The sequence below is a fragment of the Palaemon carinicauda genome, chromosome 11, assembly GCF_036898095.1.
Source record: "Palaemon carinicauda isolate YSFRI2023 chromosome 11, ASM3689809v2, whole genome shotgun sequence".
NCBI lineage: Eukaryota > Metazoa > Arthropoda > Malacostraca > Decapoda > Palaemonidae > Palaemon > Palaemon carinicauda.
In genome coordinates this window covers 1,765,294-1,784,829 of record NC_090735.1, presented here as the reverse complement: position 1 = coordinate 1,784,829, position 19,536 = coordinate 1,765,294, and the positions used below count along the sequence as shown (strand labels likewise).

The 19,536-nt window shown below is 43.8% G+C and overlaps 1 protein-coding gene across 2 annotated transcripts in view; it reads right to left on the bottom strand.

The window, feature by feature from the left end:
• LOC137649928 (putative leucine-rich repeat-containing protein DDB_G0290503) overlaps positions 1–19,536 on the bottom strand; it is a 51,183-nt gene that overhangs the window by 8,135 nt on the left and 23,512 nt on the right. Inside the window, exons 3-5 of one of the 2 annotated variants that reach the window (XM_068382873.1) lie at positions 17,426–17,581; positions 15,694–15,831; positions 13,374–13,564 (exon numbers count right to left, since the gene is read on the bottom strand). In XM_068382873.1, coding sequence (XP_068238974.1) covers positions 13,374–13,564; positions 15,694–15,831; positions 17,426–17,581 — 485 coding nt within the window. Of the gene's footprint in view, positions 1–13,373; positions 13,565–15,693; positions 15,832–17,425; positions 17,585–19,536 lie in introns of both variants that reach the window. The other variant, XM_068382872.1, reaches the window with a different exon arrangement.

Sequence of the window (19,536 nt, the reverse complement as noted above, 5' to 3'; positions counted from 1 at the left end):
TAAATGTTATCATTTCCTTTGCCTGCTATTCCATTGCACCTTGCAGACCTTAAGGACTTGGAAATGAGACAAGCAAGTAACAAGGGTCAGGAATAAATTTCCGGCAAAAATTAATGAACCACATTTCTAATGTGCTATAAATGTTCCAATCATTCCCTCTAATAGTTTAAGATCAATACTTCATCCTAAAAAGCTATTTCAAAGGCTAAATAAACTCAATTCTATAACTATTAACATTTTAAGTAAAAAATGTTATTTTTATAATAAAATAAATTTTTGAATATACTTACCCGGTGATTATATAAGCTGCAACTCTGTTGCTCGACAGAAAACTCTACGTTAAAACTCCGCCAGCGATCGCAATGCAGGTAGGCGGTGTACTTCAACAGCGCCATCTGTCGTGCAGGTACTCAGTACTCAATGTAAACACAGAACTCAATTTTCTCCTCGGTCCACTGGGTCTCTATTGGGGAGGAAGGGAGGGTCCTTTAATATATAATCACCGGGTAAGTATATTCAAAAATTTATTTTATTATAAAAATAACATTTTTCAATATTAAACTTAGCCGGTGATTATATAAGCTGATTCACACCCAGGGGGGTGGGTAGAGACCAGCAATAATTGTTTACATTATTATGAGCTAAGGATTTTTTATTTCATTTTAGCAGTTATTCAAAATAACAAACATAAAATAAATAAGTACCTGGTAAGGAAGTCGACTTGAACAATTACTCTGCCTTTTTAAGTACGTCTTCCTTACGGAGCCTCGCGATCCTCTTAGGATGCTGAGCGACCCCTAGGAGCTGAAGTATCAAGGGTTGCAACCCATACAACAGGACCTCATCAAAACCTCTAATCTAGGCGCTTCTCAAGAAATGACTTTGACCACCCGCCAAATCAAGTAGGATGCGAAATGCTTCTTAGCCTTCCGGACAACCCAAAAACAATAATAAAACATTTCAAGAGAAAGATTAAAAAGGTTATGGAATTAGGGAATTGTAGTGGTTGAGCCCTCACCCACTACTACACTCGTTGCTACGAATGGTCCCAGAGAGTAGCAGTTCTCGTAAAGAGACTGGACATTCTTAAGATAAAAAGACGCGAACACTGACTTGCTTTTTCAATAGGTTGCGTCGATTATACATTGCAGAGATCTATTTTGTTTAAAGGCCACGGAAGTTGCGACAGCTCTAACTTCGTGTGTCCTTACCTTCAGCAAAGCTTGGTCTTCCTCATTCAGATGGGAATGAGCTTCTCGTATTAACAGTCTGATAAAATAGTATAAAGCATTCTTTGACTAGGCAAAGATGGTTTCTTAATTGAACACCATAAAGCTTCAGACGGGCCTCGTAAAGGTTTAGTTCGTTTTAAATAGAACTTAAGAGCTCTTACAGGGCATAAGACTCTTTCTAGTTCATTTCCAACCATACGATAAGTTTGGAATATCGAACGATATTGGCCAAGGCCGAGAAGGCAGCTCGTTTTTGGCTAGAAAACCAAGTTGTAGAACATGTAGCCGTTTCGGATGAGAATCCGATGTTCTTGCTGAAGGCATGAATCTCACTGACTCTTTTAGTTGTGGCTAAGCATACCAGGAAAAGAGTCTTTAAGGTGAGATCTTTCAGGGAGGCTGATTGTAGCGGTTCGAACCTGTCTGACATAAGGAATCTTAGTACCACGTCTAAATTCCAACCAGGTATAACCAAACGACGCTCCTTCGTGGTCTCAAAAGACTTATGGAGGTCCTGTAGATCTTTATTGTTGGAAAGATCTAAGCCTCTGTGACGGAAGACTGATGCCAACATGCTTCTGTAACCCTTGATAGAGGGAGCTGAAAGAGATCGTTCTTTCCTCAGATATAAGAGGAAGTCAGCTATTTGAGTTACAGAGGTACTGGTCGTGGATACGGATACTGACTTGCACCAGTTTCGGAAGATTTCCCACTTCGATTGGTAGACTCTAAGGGTGAATGTTCTCCTTGCTCTAGCAATCGCTCTGGCTGCCTCCTCCGAAAAGCCTTTAGCTCTCGAGAGTCTTTCGATAGTCTGAAGGCAGTCAGACGAAGAGCGTGGAGGCCTTGGTGTACCTTCTTTACGCGTGGCTGACGTAGAAGGTCCACCCTTAGGGGAAGTGTTCTGGGAACGTCTACTAGCCATCGAAGAACCTCAGTGAACCATTCTCTCGCGGGCCAGAGGGAAGCAACTAGCGTCAACCTTGTCCCTTCGTGAGAGGCGAACTTCTGCAGTACCTTGTTGACAATCTTGAACGGAGGGAATGCATATAGATCTAGATGTGACCAATCTAGGAGAAAGGCCTCTATATGAACTGCTGCTGGGTCCGGGATTGGTGAGCAAAATATTGGGAGCCTCTTGGTCATCGAGGTTGCGAAGAGATCTATGGTTGGCTGGCCCCAGGTGGCCCAAAGTCTCTTGCACATATCCTTGTGGAGGGTCCATTCTGTTGGAATTATTTGTCCCTTCCGACTGAGACAATCTGCCATGACATTCAAGTTGCCTTGGATGAACCTCGTTACTAGTGATATGTCTAGACCTTTTGACCAGGTGAGGAGGTCCCTTGCGATCTCGTACAACGTCAGAGAGTAGGTCCCTCCTTGCTTGGAGATGTACGCCAAAGCCGTGGTGTTGTCCGAGTTCACCTCCACCACTTTGCCTTGAAGGAGAGACCTGAAGCTTTTCCAGGCCAGACGTACTGCCAGTAGCTCCTTGCAGTTGAAAAGCGTTGTCCTTTGAATCGAGTTCCATAATCCCGAGCATTCCCGACCGTCTAATGTCGCACCCCAGCCTACGTCCGATGCGTCCGAGAAGAGAACGTGGTTGGGAGTCTGAACAGTCAGGGGAAGACCCTCTCTTAGGTTGATATAGTCCTTTCACCAAGTCAGACAAGACTTTATCTTTCCGGAAACCGGGATCGAGACCGCTTCTAGAGTCTTGTCCTTTTTCCAGTGAAAAGCTAGATGGTATAGAAGAGGACGGAGGTGTAGTCTTCCTAGTGACACAAATTGATCCACGGATGACAGTGTCCCTACCAGACTCATCCACAGCCTGACTGAGCAGCGTTCCTTCTTCAGCATCTTCTGGATGGATAGCAGGGCTGGGGGCTGATCGTCTTGTTCAGCAACGTCCTCATCAGAGGGTTCCTCATCCGAAACTGATGAGGAAACGGCAACGGAGTGGGCAACGTCTGACTCGCTGAATCCGGTCGCACTGGTGGATGCGTGACGGAGCCGGACGCAATATCATGGAACTGCTGCACAGTCTGTGAACTGTCAACAACCATGGGTGCGCGAGGAAGTACAGCGTCAACCCGAAACTGTCTAGACCGTCTGGGTTGTGCAGTCAACACCCTACCGGGTTGCTGAGGTTGACACACTGCGTCACAACAAGTCACCTCTGCTGGTTGTTGAACGTCCTGAACGTCAACAACCGCCTCCGAGCGTCGCTAAACGTCAACGTGCGGCTGGCAACCCACACTGGGTCGCATCGGTGGAGGAACCACCTCAACTGGCAGACGCGAGAAGGTTACCTCAGCGTCAACAGGGCGCACAACCGACCGGTTGGAAGGTTGTTGGCCAGAAGGAGGAACCACCTCAACTGGCAGACGCGAGTAGGTTACCTCAGCGTCAACAGGGCGCACAACCGACCGGTTGGAAGGTTGTTGGCCAGAAGGTTCTTCTCCGCATTTAAGTCCTCTATCAAGGACGCAAGCTTGGACTGCATGTCTTGCAGCAAAGCCCATTTAGGGTCTACGGGAGCAGGTGTGGCAACAGACGGGGTTAGCGACTGAGGCGGAACCGTTTACCATCCCTGAAAGCCTTGTTATGTGTGACATAATAGTACAGCAAAACTTCAAAGGCTCGACAAAAGCTGAGAAGTTGACCTGTAAACAACTTGGAGCGTCTCCTGGCTAGGCGCCAGGGCGAGTCTACCGGAATTGAGAAGTCTATCTGGGCAGAGGCATGAACTCCCAAGCCGAGAACTTCTCTCATGTCATACAGAGTCTCGCTCTATAAGCCAGTTTAAAAGAAGGGAAATCAAAGGCTGTATCCCTAAAACTCCTCCTGGTGCAAAAAACCAGTCGCCTAGCCAACGTAACGCTCTCTAGGAGAGCGAGAGAGCACTAGCTTAAAAACAACGGCTTCGAAGTAGCTAGGCCTAGTGTAAGTTCTGACGTTAAGGCGAACGAGGAGCAGCAGTTACAAGATCCGGACGAAGATCCTTAAAAAAAAATCATCATGATTTAAATAAAGTCCATAGGAGGCTAAGCAGCTTAAGGCTCCTCTCCATCTGACAGAGTCCTCAAGGGAATATCAGTAGGAGGGAGAACAGCAACTTCCTCATCTACAGGAACCTTGTCCGATAAAAGCTAGGTTACCTCAGTGAGTCTCTCACTGGTGCATAAGTAGCAGACCAGAAGGCAACGTCATGTAACTGCTTGACAGTCTGTGAACTGTCAACAACTGAACTGTCAACCACAACAGGTGTGTGAGGACGTACAGTGTTCACTCGAGACTGCTTTGACTGTCTAGACTGAGCAGTCAAAACAACTCTAGAATGCGGAGGTTGATGCACCGCGTCAAAACAAAACAACTTAGACTGTTGTTGTACCTCGCGAACGTCAACGGAAGGTTCCGTGCGTCGCTGAACGTCAACATGCGGCTGGCAGGGTACACTGGAACGCATGGGTGGCGGGACTCTCTTGGAGTGCGGCAGAAGGTCGCCTCAGCGTCCACAGGACGCACAACCGTGGTTGGTTGTAGGCTAGAGGTTGGTGCAGTGTCAACCTTCTACGCACGAAAGTCCTGCATCAAAGACGTTAACTGATACTGCATGGTCTGCAGCAAAGACCACTTAGGGTCTACAGGAGCAGGTGCGGCAACAGACAGTGTGACTGCCTGATGCGGTACCGCTTTGCCTCTCTTAGGAGGTGAGCAGTCGTCGGAAGACTGCAGCGAGTCCGAACTGACCCAGTGGCTACAACTGGGCCGTTGGACTTGCGCGGAAAGGACCGACTTGCGCTTAATAAGCCGCGAGACCTTGGTCCATGGTTTCTTACGAGAAACCTCTTCCGCAGACGAGGAATAAATTGGCTCTCTCGTCTTAGAGTGGGTGGGGCGATCTTGGGTAGATACGCCCGAAACCACAGAGGGAAAACGTCTGTTCGTTGATCGAGGCCTCTCGAACCCATAAGTCGTTCGACATTACTTCTCCCCTGGGCTTGGGAGCTTGCAAGAGGTCCCGGACTAGGTGAACGACAGGCACGAACAGACAAACCCTCGGACGCAACACTGTAACACTTTGCGCATATCACTTTATCGATTTTCTGTTTTGCACTTATTTCACTGAAATCGAAACTTTTACTGATTTCTACCTGAAACACGCAATTCTACCCTTCATTAAAAGGTAGTAATTGCGAAATCAGTCGTAAAATACAGCTCATTAATACTAGCAAAAAAACAGAAAACATATATTAAGATAAAAAAATTCAGTGGCTGGGAAAGAGACTAAACGCTAGTTCATATAAAATGTTATTTTCATTAGTAAAATAAATTTTTGAATATACTTACCCGATAATCATGTAGCTGTCAACTCTGTTGCCCGACAGAATTCTATGGAGGGATACGCCAGCTATCACAATACTAGAAGGGGGTGTTCCTACCAGCGCCACCTGTGGCCAGGTACTCAAGTACTTCTTGTTGACACCTCCTCAATTATTCCTCGGTCCCACTGGTTCTCTATGGGGAGGAAGGGAGGGTCAATTAAATCATGATTATCGGGTAAGTATATTCAAAAATTTATTTTACTAATGAAAATAACATTTTTCAATATTAAACTTACCCGATAATCATGTAGCTGATTCACACCCAGGGGGGTGGGTGAAAACCAGTGTACAAGATTAAAGGATAGCTAAGTATCCCATATTTCATATAACAGTTATCTCAAATAACAATGAAATAATAAGTACCTGGTAAGGAAGTCGAATTGAACCGTTACTCTGTCTCTTTTTTAAGTTCGTCTTCCTTACTGAGCGCAGCGTTCCTCTTGGAGGCTGAATCAACCCAAAGGTGCTAAAGTATACAGGGCTGCAACCCATACTAAAGGACCTCATCACAACCTTTAACCTCGGCGCTTCTCAAGAAAGAATTGACCACCCGCCAAATCAACAAGGATGTGGAAGGCTTCTTAGCCGACCGAACAACCCATAAAAAGTATTCAAGAGAAAGGTTAAAAAGTTATGGAATTATGGGAATGTAGTGGCTGAGCCCTCGCCTACTACTGCATTCGTTGCTACGAATGGACCCAGGGTGTAGCAGTACTCGTAAAGAGACTGGACATCTTTGAGATAGAATGATGCGAACACTGACTTGCTTCTCCAATAGGTTGCATCCATAACACTCTGCAGAGAACGGTTCTGTTTGAAGGCCACTGAAGTAGCCACAGCTCTCACTTCATGTGTCCTTACCTTCAGCAAAGCAAGGTCTTCTTCCTTCAGATGAGAATTTGCTTCTCTAATCAGAAGCCTGATGTAGTAAGAAACTGAGTTCTTAGACATTGGTAGAGAAGGCTTCTTGATAGCACACCATAAGGCTTCTGATTGTGCTCGTAATGGTTTTGACCTTCTTAAATAGTACTTAAGAGCTCTAACAGGGCAAAGTACTCTCTCTAGTTCGTTCCCCACCATGTTGGACAGGCTTGGGATCTCGAACGACTTAGGGCAAGGACGGGAAGGAAGCTCGTTTTAGCCAAAAAAACCGAGCCGCAAGGAACATGTAGCCGTTTCAGATGTGAAACCTATGTTCCTGCTGAAGGCGTGGATCTCACTTACTCTTTTACCTGTTGCTAAGCACACGAGGAAAAGAGTTTCTAATGTGAGGTCCTTAAAAGAGGCTGATTGGAACGGTTCAAATCCTGATGACATTAGGAACCTTAGGACCACGTCTAGATTCCAGCCTGGAGTGGACAACCGACGTTCCTTTGAGGTCTCAAAAGACCTAAGGAGGTCCTGTAGATCTTTGTTGGAGGAAAGATCCAAGCCTCTGTGGCGGAAAACCGCTGCCAACATACTTCTGTAACCCTTGATCGTAGGAGCTGATAGGGATTTTACGTTCCTTAGATGTAACAGGAAGTCAGCAATCTGGGTTACAGTGGTACTGGTTGAGGAAAACTGCATTGGCCTTGCACCAGCTTCGGAAGACTTCCCATTAAGACTGATAGACTCTGAGAGTGGATGTCGTCCTTGCTCTGGCAATCGTTCTGGCTGCCTCCTTCGAAAAGCCTCTAGTTCTTGAGAGACTTTCGATAGTCTGAAGGCAGTCAGACGAAGAGCGTGGAGGTTTGGGTGTACCTTCTTTACGTGAGGTTGACGCAGAAGGTCCACTCTAGGAGGAAGAGTCCTGGGAACGTCGACCAGCCATTGCAGTACCTCGGTGAACCCTTCTCTCGCGGGTCAGAGGGGAGCAACCAACGTCAACCGTGTCCCTTTGTGAGAGGCGAACTTCTGAAGTACCCTGTTGACAATCTTGAACGGCGGGAATGCATACAGGTTGAGATGGGACCAATCCAGCAGAAAGGCATCCACGTGAACTGCTGCTGGGTCTGGAATCGGAGAACAATACAAGAGGAGCTTCTTGGTCATCGAGGTACCGAATAGAACTATGGTTGGCAGACCCCACAGGGCCCAAAGTCTGCTGCAAACATTCTTGTGAAGGGTCCACTCTGTGGGGAAGACCTGACCCTTACGGCTGAGGCGATCTGCCATGACATTCATATCGCCCTGAATGAGCCTCGTTACCAGCGTGAGCTTTCGATCTTTGACCAAATGAGGAGGTCCCTTGCGATCTTGAACAACTTCCTCGAATGAGTCCCTCTCTGCTTGGAGATGTAAGCCAAGGCTGTGGTGTAGTCGGGGTTCACCTCCACCACCTTGTTAAGCTGGAGGGACTTGAAGTTTATCAAGGCCAGATGAACTGCCAACAACTCCTTGCAATAGATGTGAAGTGTCCTTTGCTCCTGATTCCATGTTCCCGAGCATTCCTGTCCGTCCAGTGTCGCACCCCAGCCCGTGTCCGATGCGTCCGAGAAGAGACGGTGGTCGGGGGTCTGAACAGCCAAAGGTAGACCTTCCTTGAGAAGAATGCTGTTCTTCCACCACGTTAGAGTAGACCTCATCTCTTCGGAAACAGGAACTGAGCCCGTCTCTAGCGTCATGTCCTTTATCCAGTGAGCAGCTAGATGATACTGAAGGGGGCGGAGGTGGAGTCTCCCTAACTCGATGAACAGGGCCAGCGATGAAAGTGTCCCTGTTAGACTCATCCCCTGCCTGACTAAGCATCGGTTCCTTCTCAGCATGCTCTGGATGCATTCTAGGGCTTGGAAGATCCTTGGGGCCGACGGACAAGTCCGAAAAGCTCGACTCTGAAGATCCATACCCAAGGAAACAATGGTCTGGGATGGAACGAGCTGAGACTCCTCAAAATTGACCAGGAGGCCCAGTTCCTTGGTCAGATCCATAGTCCATTTGAAAATCTCCAGACAGCGACGACTTGTGGGAGCTCTTAAAAGCCAGTCGTCTGACGGAGCCGGACACAAGATCATGATACTGCTGCACAGTCTGTAAACTGACAATCATGGGCAAGCGAGGAAGTACAGTGACAACCCGAATCTGTCTAGACTATCTGGGTCGTACAGACAACTCCTTAACGGGTTGCTGAGGTTGCCGCACTGCGTCACAACAAGTCCCTTCTGTTGGTTGTTGAACGTCTTCCCCGTGACACATTGACTCCGTAAACAAAAATCCTCTAACAAGGACTAAGCTTGGACTGCATGTCATGCAACACAGCTCAAGGTCTATGGGAGCAGGTGTGGTAACAGACGGGATTAGCGGCTGAAGTGGAACCATTACCTTCCCTGTAAGCATGTTATGCTTAAATAAAAGTCCATAAGAGGTTATGCAGCTAAAGGCTCCCTCCAATGACAGAGTCCTCAAGGGAATATCAGAAGGAGGGAGAAAAGAACTTTCTCATCTACAGGGACCTTATCCTAGAAAAGCTAAGTTCTCTGAGTGAGGGTTCACTGGTGCAAAAGCAGCAGACTAGAAGGCAACGTTATGAAACTGCTTGACAGTCTAGTGAGTTGGCAACAACCCAAGATATGTTGAGAAGCATGCGGTAAGGTATGCAGAGCATGATGAATGCAGAGTATGCTGTATGCAGAGCATGCTGTATGCAGAGCATGTTGTATGCAGAGCATGCTGAATGCAGAGCATGCTGAATGCTGAGCATGTAGTAAGCAGAGCCTGCTGTAAGCAGAGCCTGCTGTAAGGAAAGCAGAGCGTGTGCATGGCGTTTAACATTTCTCAGAAATTCCATGACCAATGCTAGAGTGCTTTATGCATGCTTGCATGGGGTTTAAAAATCAACATAATGTTTACCTTACATTCATAACTCATGATTCATATTTTTGCCATGGTTTGAAAATGGAGGTAAGGTATGCTGAACAGCAGAGTCAGAACGAGCTGGAACAACAACAGTGGAAGGTGCAGAAAGTTCCTGTTCCTGTGGTATGAGTGGAGCGTGAAGAGACCGAGGTTGCGCAGAACAAGGTAAAGTTCCCGCAAGCAGAGGTGTCTGAGGCGCAGGATCAGGGTGCACGGGTTGAGCTCGGTGCAGCAGCTGAGGAGACTGACTCACAGGTGGAAGAGGTTGTACCTCCACCGAGAGTTGCACCACCGGTGGAGCAGCCAGGGGAGGAGGAGGAAGAGTGGGGTAATCCTCCTGATCCCAAACCGAAGGTTGCCTTAAAGAAGGCTGAGGCTGAACAACACTGGGAACAGCGAACACAGAAAGAGGTTCAACATCGTACGCCTGGCAGATGGTGCTGCGACTGGGTGCAGCGAGTGCAGGCGGGTTGAGCACAGGCTGAACGGGTGCAGGGGAGGTGCAACACTCTCAGCCCGACACTCACACAACAGGTCCGAAAGCTGTGCTTGCATGGACTGTAGTAGAGTCCACAACATCGTACGCCTGGCAGATGGTGCTGCGACTGGGTGCAGCGAGTGCAGGCGGGTTGAGCACAGGCTGAAAGGGTGCAGGTGGAGGTGCAACACTCTCAGCCCGACACTCACGCAACAGGTCCGAAAGCTGTGCTTGCATGGACTGTAGTAGAGTCCACAACATCGTACGCCTGGCAGATGGTGTTGCGACTGGGTGCAGCGAGTGCAGGCGGGTGCAGCACAGGCTGAACGGGTGCAGCCGGTTGGTGCACCACCGGTGCAGGCGGGTGCAGCACAGGCTGAACGGGTGCAGGCGGTTGGTGCACCACCGGTGCAGGAGGAGGAGGAGGTGCAACACTCTCAGCACGACACTCACGCATCAGGTCCGAAAGCTGTGCTTGCATGGACTGTAGTAGAGTCCACAACATCGTACGCCTGGCAGGTGGTACTGCGATCAGGCGGAGCGAGCATAGGGGGGGGGGGGAGTGTAGGCGCACTCTCAGCCCGACAAACTGATGACTGAGGAGAGTCAGAGCTAACCCAATGACTGCATCCGGGTTGTTGAACTTTACTTCGTACGTCTGGCATAGGTCTGGACTTTACGTTTAAGAGGTCTTGAGACCTGAGACCAGCGTAACTCTGCCTTTATTTTCTCCTCTAAATCTCTTCTGCAGACGAGCAAAATAAGGGCTCAATCGTCTGCGGGTGGGAGTGACGGTCTCGGTAAGACACGCCCACAACCACCGAGGATACTTCTGTGCGCCGATCAAGGCCTGCCGAACCCTTATGCCCTTCGACATTGCTTCTCCCCTGGGCTTGGGAGCTTGCAAGAGGTCCCGGACTGGGAGGACGACTGGCGCGCACAAAAGTACCCTCACGCATAATACTGACATACTTTGCGCTAATCACTTATCACTTTGATTTCTGTTTGCACTTATTTCACTGAACTCGAAACTTTAAGTGGTTTGTACCTGAAACACGCAATTCTATCCTTCTCAAAAGTTAGTAATTGCGAAAACAGAATTACAATGTAACAGAAAAATCTAATGAAAGAAAATTCAGTGGCTGGAAAGAGACTAAACACTAGATCACTCTAGAAACGTTTAGTTTCTTCCCCTAAAGAGACTAGGGATAAGAGCAAAACGATAACGACGTTACTCGTACGCCTGGCAGGCTTGAGGGAAACGTTTATCCTCTTTCTCCCTCCGTCTCTATCTCTCTCTCTCTCTCTCTCTCTCTTGCTTAGAACCTGAGAGAAGAGCCCAATCATATATATCGTTAAAACATATTATTGTTAAAGGAAAAAACTGAAATATTTCCCAAAAAGAAAAGTTCCTTTATTAGGATCAAAACCATTAAGTTAAGAAAGAATGAACAAAACGCTAGACACGGTTACTCTTACTGCAATGTGAAACCGTGAACATTCTTTCTCTATCGTAACGATAGAGTGCAAGTTGAAACGTTCTGAACGTCAACAACTGCTTCTTTCAAAGACCTTAAAATAGCATAATATGTTAACAGGTAAAACCGAAATGACGGGCTCACGATAATTAACTTCGGTACCAAGAAAAGACCGCCTACTATTAGGAAGGTCGAATATAAACAAATATAAAAATTAATTTTAATAAGTTTATAATAAAAGGAAGTTAATCGAAGAGGCCTATAAGAGGCGGAGAGATATAAAATAAATCTATAACTTTTGTTAAGCAAAATTAAGAAAGAGAGTCTATACTCTCTTAGACACCAACACTTCCGTCTAAGGGAAGGGTCGGCCATTGAAAGGTGAACGAGAGTTCATACTCTCTTCGTCACCATAATTAATCAAATTAATTCCAAAAGCTAACTAAGCTAATATAGAAGTTTCCAGTAAAGCGACAGCCGAAATCAAAGAGAAATACTTCACCAAAGTCGTGAAAATACTCCAAGAACATAAGCGTATCCCAGAACGTCTTGCCGGAAGCACGACAGAGGAATAATTGAGGAGGTGTCAACAAGAAGTACTTGAGTACCTGGCCACAGGTGGCGCTGGTAGGAACACCCCCTTCTAGTATTGTGATAGCTGGCGTATCCCTCCATAGAATTCTGTCGGGCAACAGAGTTGACAGCTACATGATTATCGGGTAAGTTTAATATTGAAAACTACGTTTTCAATCTCTCACCGCACATAGCCTGGGGACAAGAATAAAACCCTAGAAACGTTTTACCTTTCTCCCCGTGCAGAGACTAGGGACGAGAGTAACACGAGAACAACGTTACCCGCTTGAACGGAACATTTTCTCTCCTCTCTCTCCCTCCGTCTCTATCTCTCTCTCTCTTTCTCTCTTGATTTCGCACCTAAGAGAAGAGAAGAGCCCAATTATATATCGTCAAAAAAACATATTATTTGACTAAAGGAAAAAACTGAAAGGTTTTCCAAATAAAAAGTTCCTTTAATTTAGAATTTAAAACATTTAAGCTAAGAAAGAATGAACAAAACGTCAGAATCGATTTACTCTTACTGCAAAGTGAAACTGTGATACACTCTCTCTCTCTATCGTAACGATAGAGCGCATGTTGAACGTCCTGAACGTCAACAACTGCGTAGTCTAAACGTTAGTTCATCTTTGAAAACAGTACGAAGACTATCAAAGAAATTCTTTCATAAAACATTACATTTAAAAAGTTTTAAATTCTTTAAAGGCTAAATACGATATAACGGGCTCAACGTTGATTAACTTCGGTTCCAAGTTAGGACCGCCTACTATCAGGAAAGGTCGCATATAAACAAAACATAAAAATTTATTTTTATATGTTTATAATAAATGGAAAGTTAATCGAAGAGGCCTAATAAAGGCGGAGAGATATAAAATATATAGATCTATAACGTGTTAAGCAAAATTACTAAAAACCTAAACACACTTCCGTCTAAGGGAAGGGTCGGCCATTTAAAAGTGAAAGAGAGTCCATAATCTCTTTGTCACCATAATTAAATCTATCCAAAACGAGTTCAAGTTTTGAGATGAAGATAAAACACCTGCATAGCGAAAGCTCAAAACTAGAATAGTGTACTTCACCAAATAGTTGTGAAAACAAATCCAGTTAGTAACAGCGAATTAGTAGGTCTTGCCGGAAGCCCGACAGAGAGAAAATTGAGTTCTGTGTTTACATTGAGTACTGAGTACCTGCACGACAGATGGCGCTGTTGAAGTACACCCCCTACCTGCATTGCGATCGCTGGCGGATTTTTAACGTAGAGTTTTCTGTCGAGCAACAGAGTTGCAGCTTATATAATCACCGGCTAAGTTTAATATTGAAAAAATAATACAATCACAAAAATAAAATCAGCATGTCAAATATGTTTTAATACCAAAATGCAGTAGCTAACCTGTTTTCTGTAATGATGGAATCGAGATCAACAATCCGTTTTGCTTGTAAAACATCAGATGAAGTATTTGAAAGAATAGTATTGAGGATGTAATTGAGACGGTGTATCTTATGGCTTGAGGCATCTAGTTCTCTTACCAATTCTTCCCTTTCTTCAACCAGCCCTCGTACGTCCCCTTCAAGGGCTTGGCACTGTATCAAGAAATAAAGATTAGACATATTGAGAGATTAGATAGTCTTACCATTATTTTCTGCTCTTCCTATAGCTTTGAAGAGTATACAACAAAATAACAGTCACATTTAAAAATTACAATTATCACTGTTACATGGTACCAATCCACTTTCCCCTCAAGATTTAAACTTAATTACTACTGATATTTAATTATTCACTTATTGCAGGTATGCAAGTCTAAGGGGTGGGAATTTGTAACTAGAATCAAATGTCAATTAGTGATGTTGTGGTGGGAATTCATAAAATGTGAATTGTGTATTTGATTCATATTTTTGTAACTAAAAACCAATTTCTTTTACATTCTTCTCCTGAAGTAAAAAACAGGGTGTATTCATACGATGGATGCAGTAGCATAATCAAATCAATTAAAAATACTGTTCATTTAGCAGGTAAACCACTGTCTCAGCCTTATCTTTCATGTTTAACAAATACCATACAGGATGTACAGTGCTCGGTAATTTCAATGACCATAATAATGCAATAAACAGCAGATATTGCCACCACATAGGATAAGATATAAACACCTTTTGAAATTCTCTTCAATACAGAGCTAAGGTTAAAAATTTCAAACTTAATTTTTTGTAGAATTCTCATTTCTGGTGTTTGTTTTCTCCCTCTTTATGGAAGCTAACAGTGGAAGAGGTTTTCACGGCAGTACACTCTAAGGATGAAAAGACAGTGCCTTCATTCTTGAGGCTCTTCACAGGCACTTGAGGAATCAATTGAAAAAGAAAATGGCTTGCACTTTCAGGCATGAGAAAGTACGGGAGGCAGGTACTACTCGAATGTCTAGACCAAAGCAAATTCTCAGGCCCGAACATCTGAGAATTAACTCTAAGGTAACACAGAAAGTTACAACCCAGCCAACTCCGGTGGGGCCCTTGATCCTTGAGGGGTGCCAAAATGCCAATTAAAGACCATAGAACCAACTGTCATAGGAGCAACAGTAGCCTCTCCACATTTATTTCCATTCACAAATGAGTATGAGAGCATCGACAAACATATACTAAGTCATAAGGACTTCTGCATCTGTCAACACCGGATGGGAGTCTGGCACCACTGGGGTGCAAAAACCCAAGACTCAGCCTCTCTTGCATAAGATGAGGTTTTGACAATCCCCTCGAGAGATATAACCTTCCTCATAAACACAATCAGGACCAAGAACAGAACTGGGAGTGTAATGTGAAAAGGCTGAGCACAAACAGCCGCCCATTTAGAAATGGAACTTCCTCTGTTACTCCCGCCCCTAGTACCAAGGGCAATCAAAGTATGTCCAGGTCCTTGCGAGGGTCGTCAATGGATAAGTCAGCAGAAAACTTTTGGGGGAGAAGCAGGGGTGTATTACCTTTGCTAGAGGTAGGTAATACTCCTTTCACACTCAAAGAACTCCCTGAGGGAAGAACAGGGGTCTCCTCCTTCTTCCTTACTCCGACAGACATCACCTCAGAGGGAGAATAAAAAGAGCGAGCTGCAGCCTTAAAACCCAAAGGGAGAAAGAAGCTCAAGAGCTTCTTGAGTATCAGTTGCACTGACCCAAAACCAATTCAATAGAATCCCTCTTCGACTTCTTCTTCCACTTCTTGATAAACTCAATTCACTGCACCAGAGGCCACTCCCTATATTCATAATTGTGGGATTTTTGTAAACAAAAATGACCCCTGCAGCAGCTACAATGTTTAGGGGGAGGGGGTTAACTTCAGGTTTGCTCATCGGCCACAGCTCATGCAGGGTTTACCTGGAGAGAGCCACATATCTGACCAAAGAGATGACATAATTAACAACAATCTAATCGTACAATCTGAAAGAAAAAGCAGACCAACTAGAAATTTCTGACTAGAATGTTGGAAGTATGTCTGTACTCTTTGACTGCCATAGTTAAAGTGAATGTGAGCGCTACTTGATTGGTGAGCGCTACCTGTTCGGTTAGCGCTACCTGATTGGTGAGCGGGGCTTTTTCGCCATCAGTTGTGTTTACCTTGTTAAAGACTTTTATGGTTGGTTCTAACCTCATTGAAGTTATACTGTACTGTTATTAGAGGTCGAAGGTTCGCATCAAATACAGGTACAAATACTGTATATAAATTACTACCTTTGAACTTAATGATTCCATCTGAGATATGAACTGCTCCCGTTCTTGATGAGCAAGCTGACTGGTTGCAGTAACAGCAAGACTTCGTCGCCTTCCTTCAGCAGTTCCCCGTAAGCGTTGCATCTCTTCACGCAATACCTGCATATAAAACATTTTATTTGAAGTTAACCTGCAGTGACACATCAAGATCAAATAGCTTTTTAAACAGGAAATTGGAAATTTACACGCAAAACAAATTTCTTCTTTTTAGACCAAATTCGTGGTCCCCTATTGCCTCAAACCCTTTCATCTTTGCTTGATGGAAAAATAAAAAGAGCAATGGCAGCCCTGTGCTTGCGTATTAGGATCTCTGAGTATTCTACAGATCACTGAATCATTTTCATGCAGTCTGGTCAATATACATGGGTAAAATGATACATATAAAAAAAGACAAAGGGATATGAAAATTTTCCATGAACAACTATTAGAATAAAAAATTCTTTTTTCAATGGTTTTTATAAGAAAGAAATGGGTCACAAAATATAAAGGAAGTAGGGGTTTGAAGAAACCCCAAAGTTTTATAGTTTCAATGGGGCGAGTTGCACCCCTTCAGCAAAAATTGGTTTAATACTAAGACCTTCTCAGATTCACCTACAAAACTGATATAAAATAGAGGCATAGGAATTGTGACCAAGCTGGATAATTTCAACTACAGTTATTGGTGAGCAGTACCCAGTCCACAACACAGGGTTTTGAGCTAGTGCAGATCTTTGTTGAGGAAGAAGCAGGGGTATTTCCAAGAGGACTGATGAATGGTTGCTTGGAATTATGCAACCTTCTGATCTACTGAAAGCATGTTATCTCCTTTTTTTATGGAAGTCAATACAGTGCGTATCATTTCCATCCTGAACCTTGTATGCTGAACAAACTCGGAAGTACCACTACCTCTGCTTCTTCCTCAACGAAGCGTTGTCTTTCTTACTGGTAAGGGTAGAAGAGACTCTTTAGCTATAGTAAGCAACTCTTCTAGGAGAAGGACACTCCAAAATCAAACCATTGTTCTCCAATCTTGTGTAGTGCCATAGTCTCTGTACCATGGCCTTCCACTGTCTTGGGTTAGAGTTCTCTTGCTTGAGGGTACACTCGAGCCTACTATTCTATCTTATTTCTCTTCCTCTTGTTTTGTTAAAGTTTTTATTGTTTATATAGGAAATATTTGTTTTAAAGTTGTTACTGTTCTTAGAATATTTTATTTTTCCTTGTTTCCTTTCCTCACTGGGCTATTTTCCCTGTTGGAGCCCTTGGCCTTATAGCATCCTGCTTTTCCAATTAGGGTTGCAGCCTAGCAAGTAATAATAATAATAATAATAATAATAATAATAATAATAATAATAATAATAATAATAATAATACGGGTACTCCGGTGTTCCCCTCGATTGTTCACACTGGTGTCAGCTTGGACCCACTTGTATTGGATACATCTTCTTCTTTGTCTGCATCTTTTCCCACTTCTATGTGGGGTCGATGTTAACTTGTATTGGATACATCTGTTGATCTATTTCAATGACTGGTTCATCCTTGTCTACTTGGAAACATTAAAGTCAGGTAACTGTACCTTTGTAAGTACTGTAATGTATTGTACTTACCATGCACTTCTCTATTTGTATATCAAGCATTAAAAAAACAATAAGCTCCCCTTTCTTTAAGACAACAATATGATGTAAACTTGCTTGAAAACACATTTAAATTTTACCTTAATGTCTGCCTGGGCATCATGGAGCTTACATCGAAGTTCAGTACAGTCAAGTCGCAATGTCTTATTTTCTTCCTTACAAATAGAGAGGAGTTGCGCAAGAGTTCCCTCAGAACCACTTAACATTGCTGAACGACAAGGATCTGAATAAGCTGGCTTCTGAAATAAAGATAGAATAAGTCTTAAGTTACAATAATTTGTAATATACCAAAATATGCTGTATCTTTTAAAGAATTAAAAATTGCAAATTTTAAAAATTTGTATTTTCCCTATATATACAAACTAGTCTTTTATATAGGAGTATCTTCTAACAGAGACTCACTCTTAGGATGCGAGGCATTCCCTCTAAGCCAACACGTGTTCACCTCCACCAAGAACTTTTTTTACCAAGTCACTAAAATGAGTATGTTAAAGATGACTCCTTTACCTTCAAAACCAGTTTATCATTCATAAAAACCAATGCAAGAAAATGGATTTAAATAATATCTTCACCCTTGGTAAAATGACAAACTTATAACAGAGTTTGTATTTTTCCTAACATACAAACCCACATTCTTTACTATAGGAGATATTCTAGCGCGAGCTGAAAAATACAGCAAAAAACCTTAACAAGGTCGTTAACGACCGGGCCGGTAGTTATCCCCCTGTTGGGGGTGGGGGACTGCCGGCCGGTAGCTACTGAGTACCTTCAATCGGATTCTAGCTAGGACTATATTAGGGGGCGGTGACGGAGGGAAGATTTGAGTAAAGAATTCGGGTTTGAATGTTAGGAAAAATGTTCTTTTGATAATAAAATAAATTTTTGAATATACTTACCCGGTGATTATAATAGCTGCAACTCTGTTGCTCGACAGAAAAACTCTACGTAAAAATTCGCTAGCGATCGCTACACAGGTAGGGGGTGTACTCAACAGCGCCATCTGTCGTTCAGATACCCATTACTCATTGTAAACAAAGAACTCAATTTTCTCCTCGGTCCACTGTGTCTCTATTGGGGAGGAAGGGAGGGTCTTTTAATTTATAATCACCGGGTAAGTATATTAAAAAATTTATTTTATTATCAAAATAAAATTTTTCAATATTTAACTTAGCCGGTGATTATAATAGCTGATTCACACCCAGGATGGTGGGTAGAGACCAGCAAAATATGTTTACATCATATGAGCTAAGAATTTTTATTTCATTTTAGAAGTTATCAAAATAACTAAACAAAATAAATAGGTACCTGGTAAGGAAGTCGACTTGAACAATTACTCTGCCTTTTTAAGTACGTCTTCCTTACGGAGCCTCGCGATCCTCTTAGGATGCTGAGCGACCCCTAGGAGCTGAAGTATCAAGGGTTGCAACCCATACAACAGGACCTCATCAAAACCTCTAATCTAGGCGCTTCTCAAGAAATGACTTTGACCACCCGCCAAATCAACTAGGATGCGAAAGGCTTCTTAGCCTTCCGGACAACCCAAAAACAACAATAAAAACATTTCAAGAGAAAGATTAAAAAGGTTATGGAATTAGGGAATTGTAGTGGTTGAGCCCTCACCCACTACTGCACTCGTTGCTACGAATGGTCCCAGAGTGTAGCAGTTCTCGTAAAGAGACTGGACATCCTTAAGATAAAAAGACGCGAACACTGACTTGCTTTTCCAATAGGTTGCGTCGATTATACTTCGCAGAGATCTATTTTGTTTAAAGGCCACGGAAGTTTCGACAGCTCTAACTTCGTGTGTCCTTACCTTCAGCAAAGCTTGGTCTTCCTCATTCAGATGGGAATGAGCTTCTCGTATTAACAGTCTGATAAAATAGGATAAAGCATTCTTTGACATAGGCAAAGATGGTTTCTTAACTGAACACCATAAAGCTTCAGACGGGCCTCGTAAAGGTTTAGTTCGTTTTAAATAGAACTTAAGAGCTCTTACAGGGCATAAGACTCTTTCTAGTTCATTTCCAACCATACGATAAGCTTGGAATATCGAACGATTTTGGCCAAGGTCGAGAAGGCAGCTCGTTTTTGGCTAGAAAACCAAGTTGTAGAGAACATGTAGCCGTTTCAGATGAGAATCCGATGTTCTTGCTAAAGGCATGAATCTCACTGACTCTTTTAGCTGTGGCTA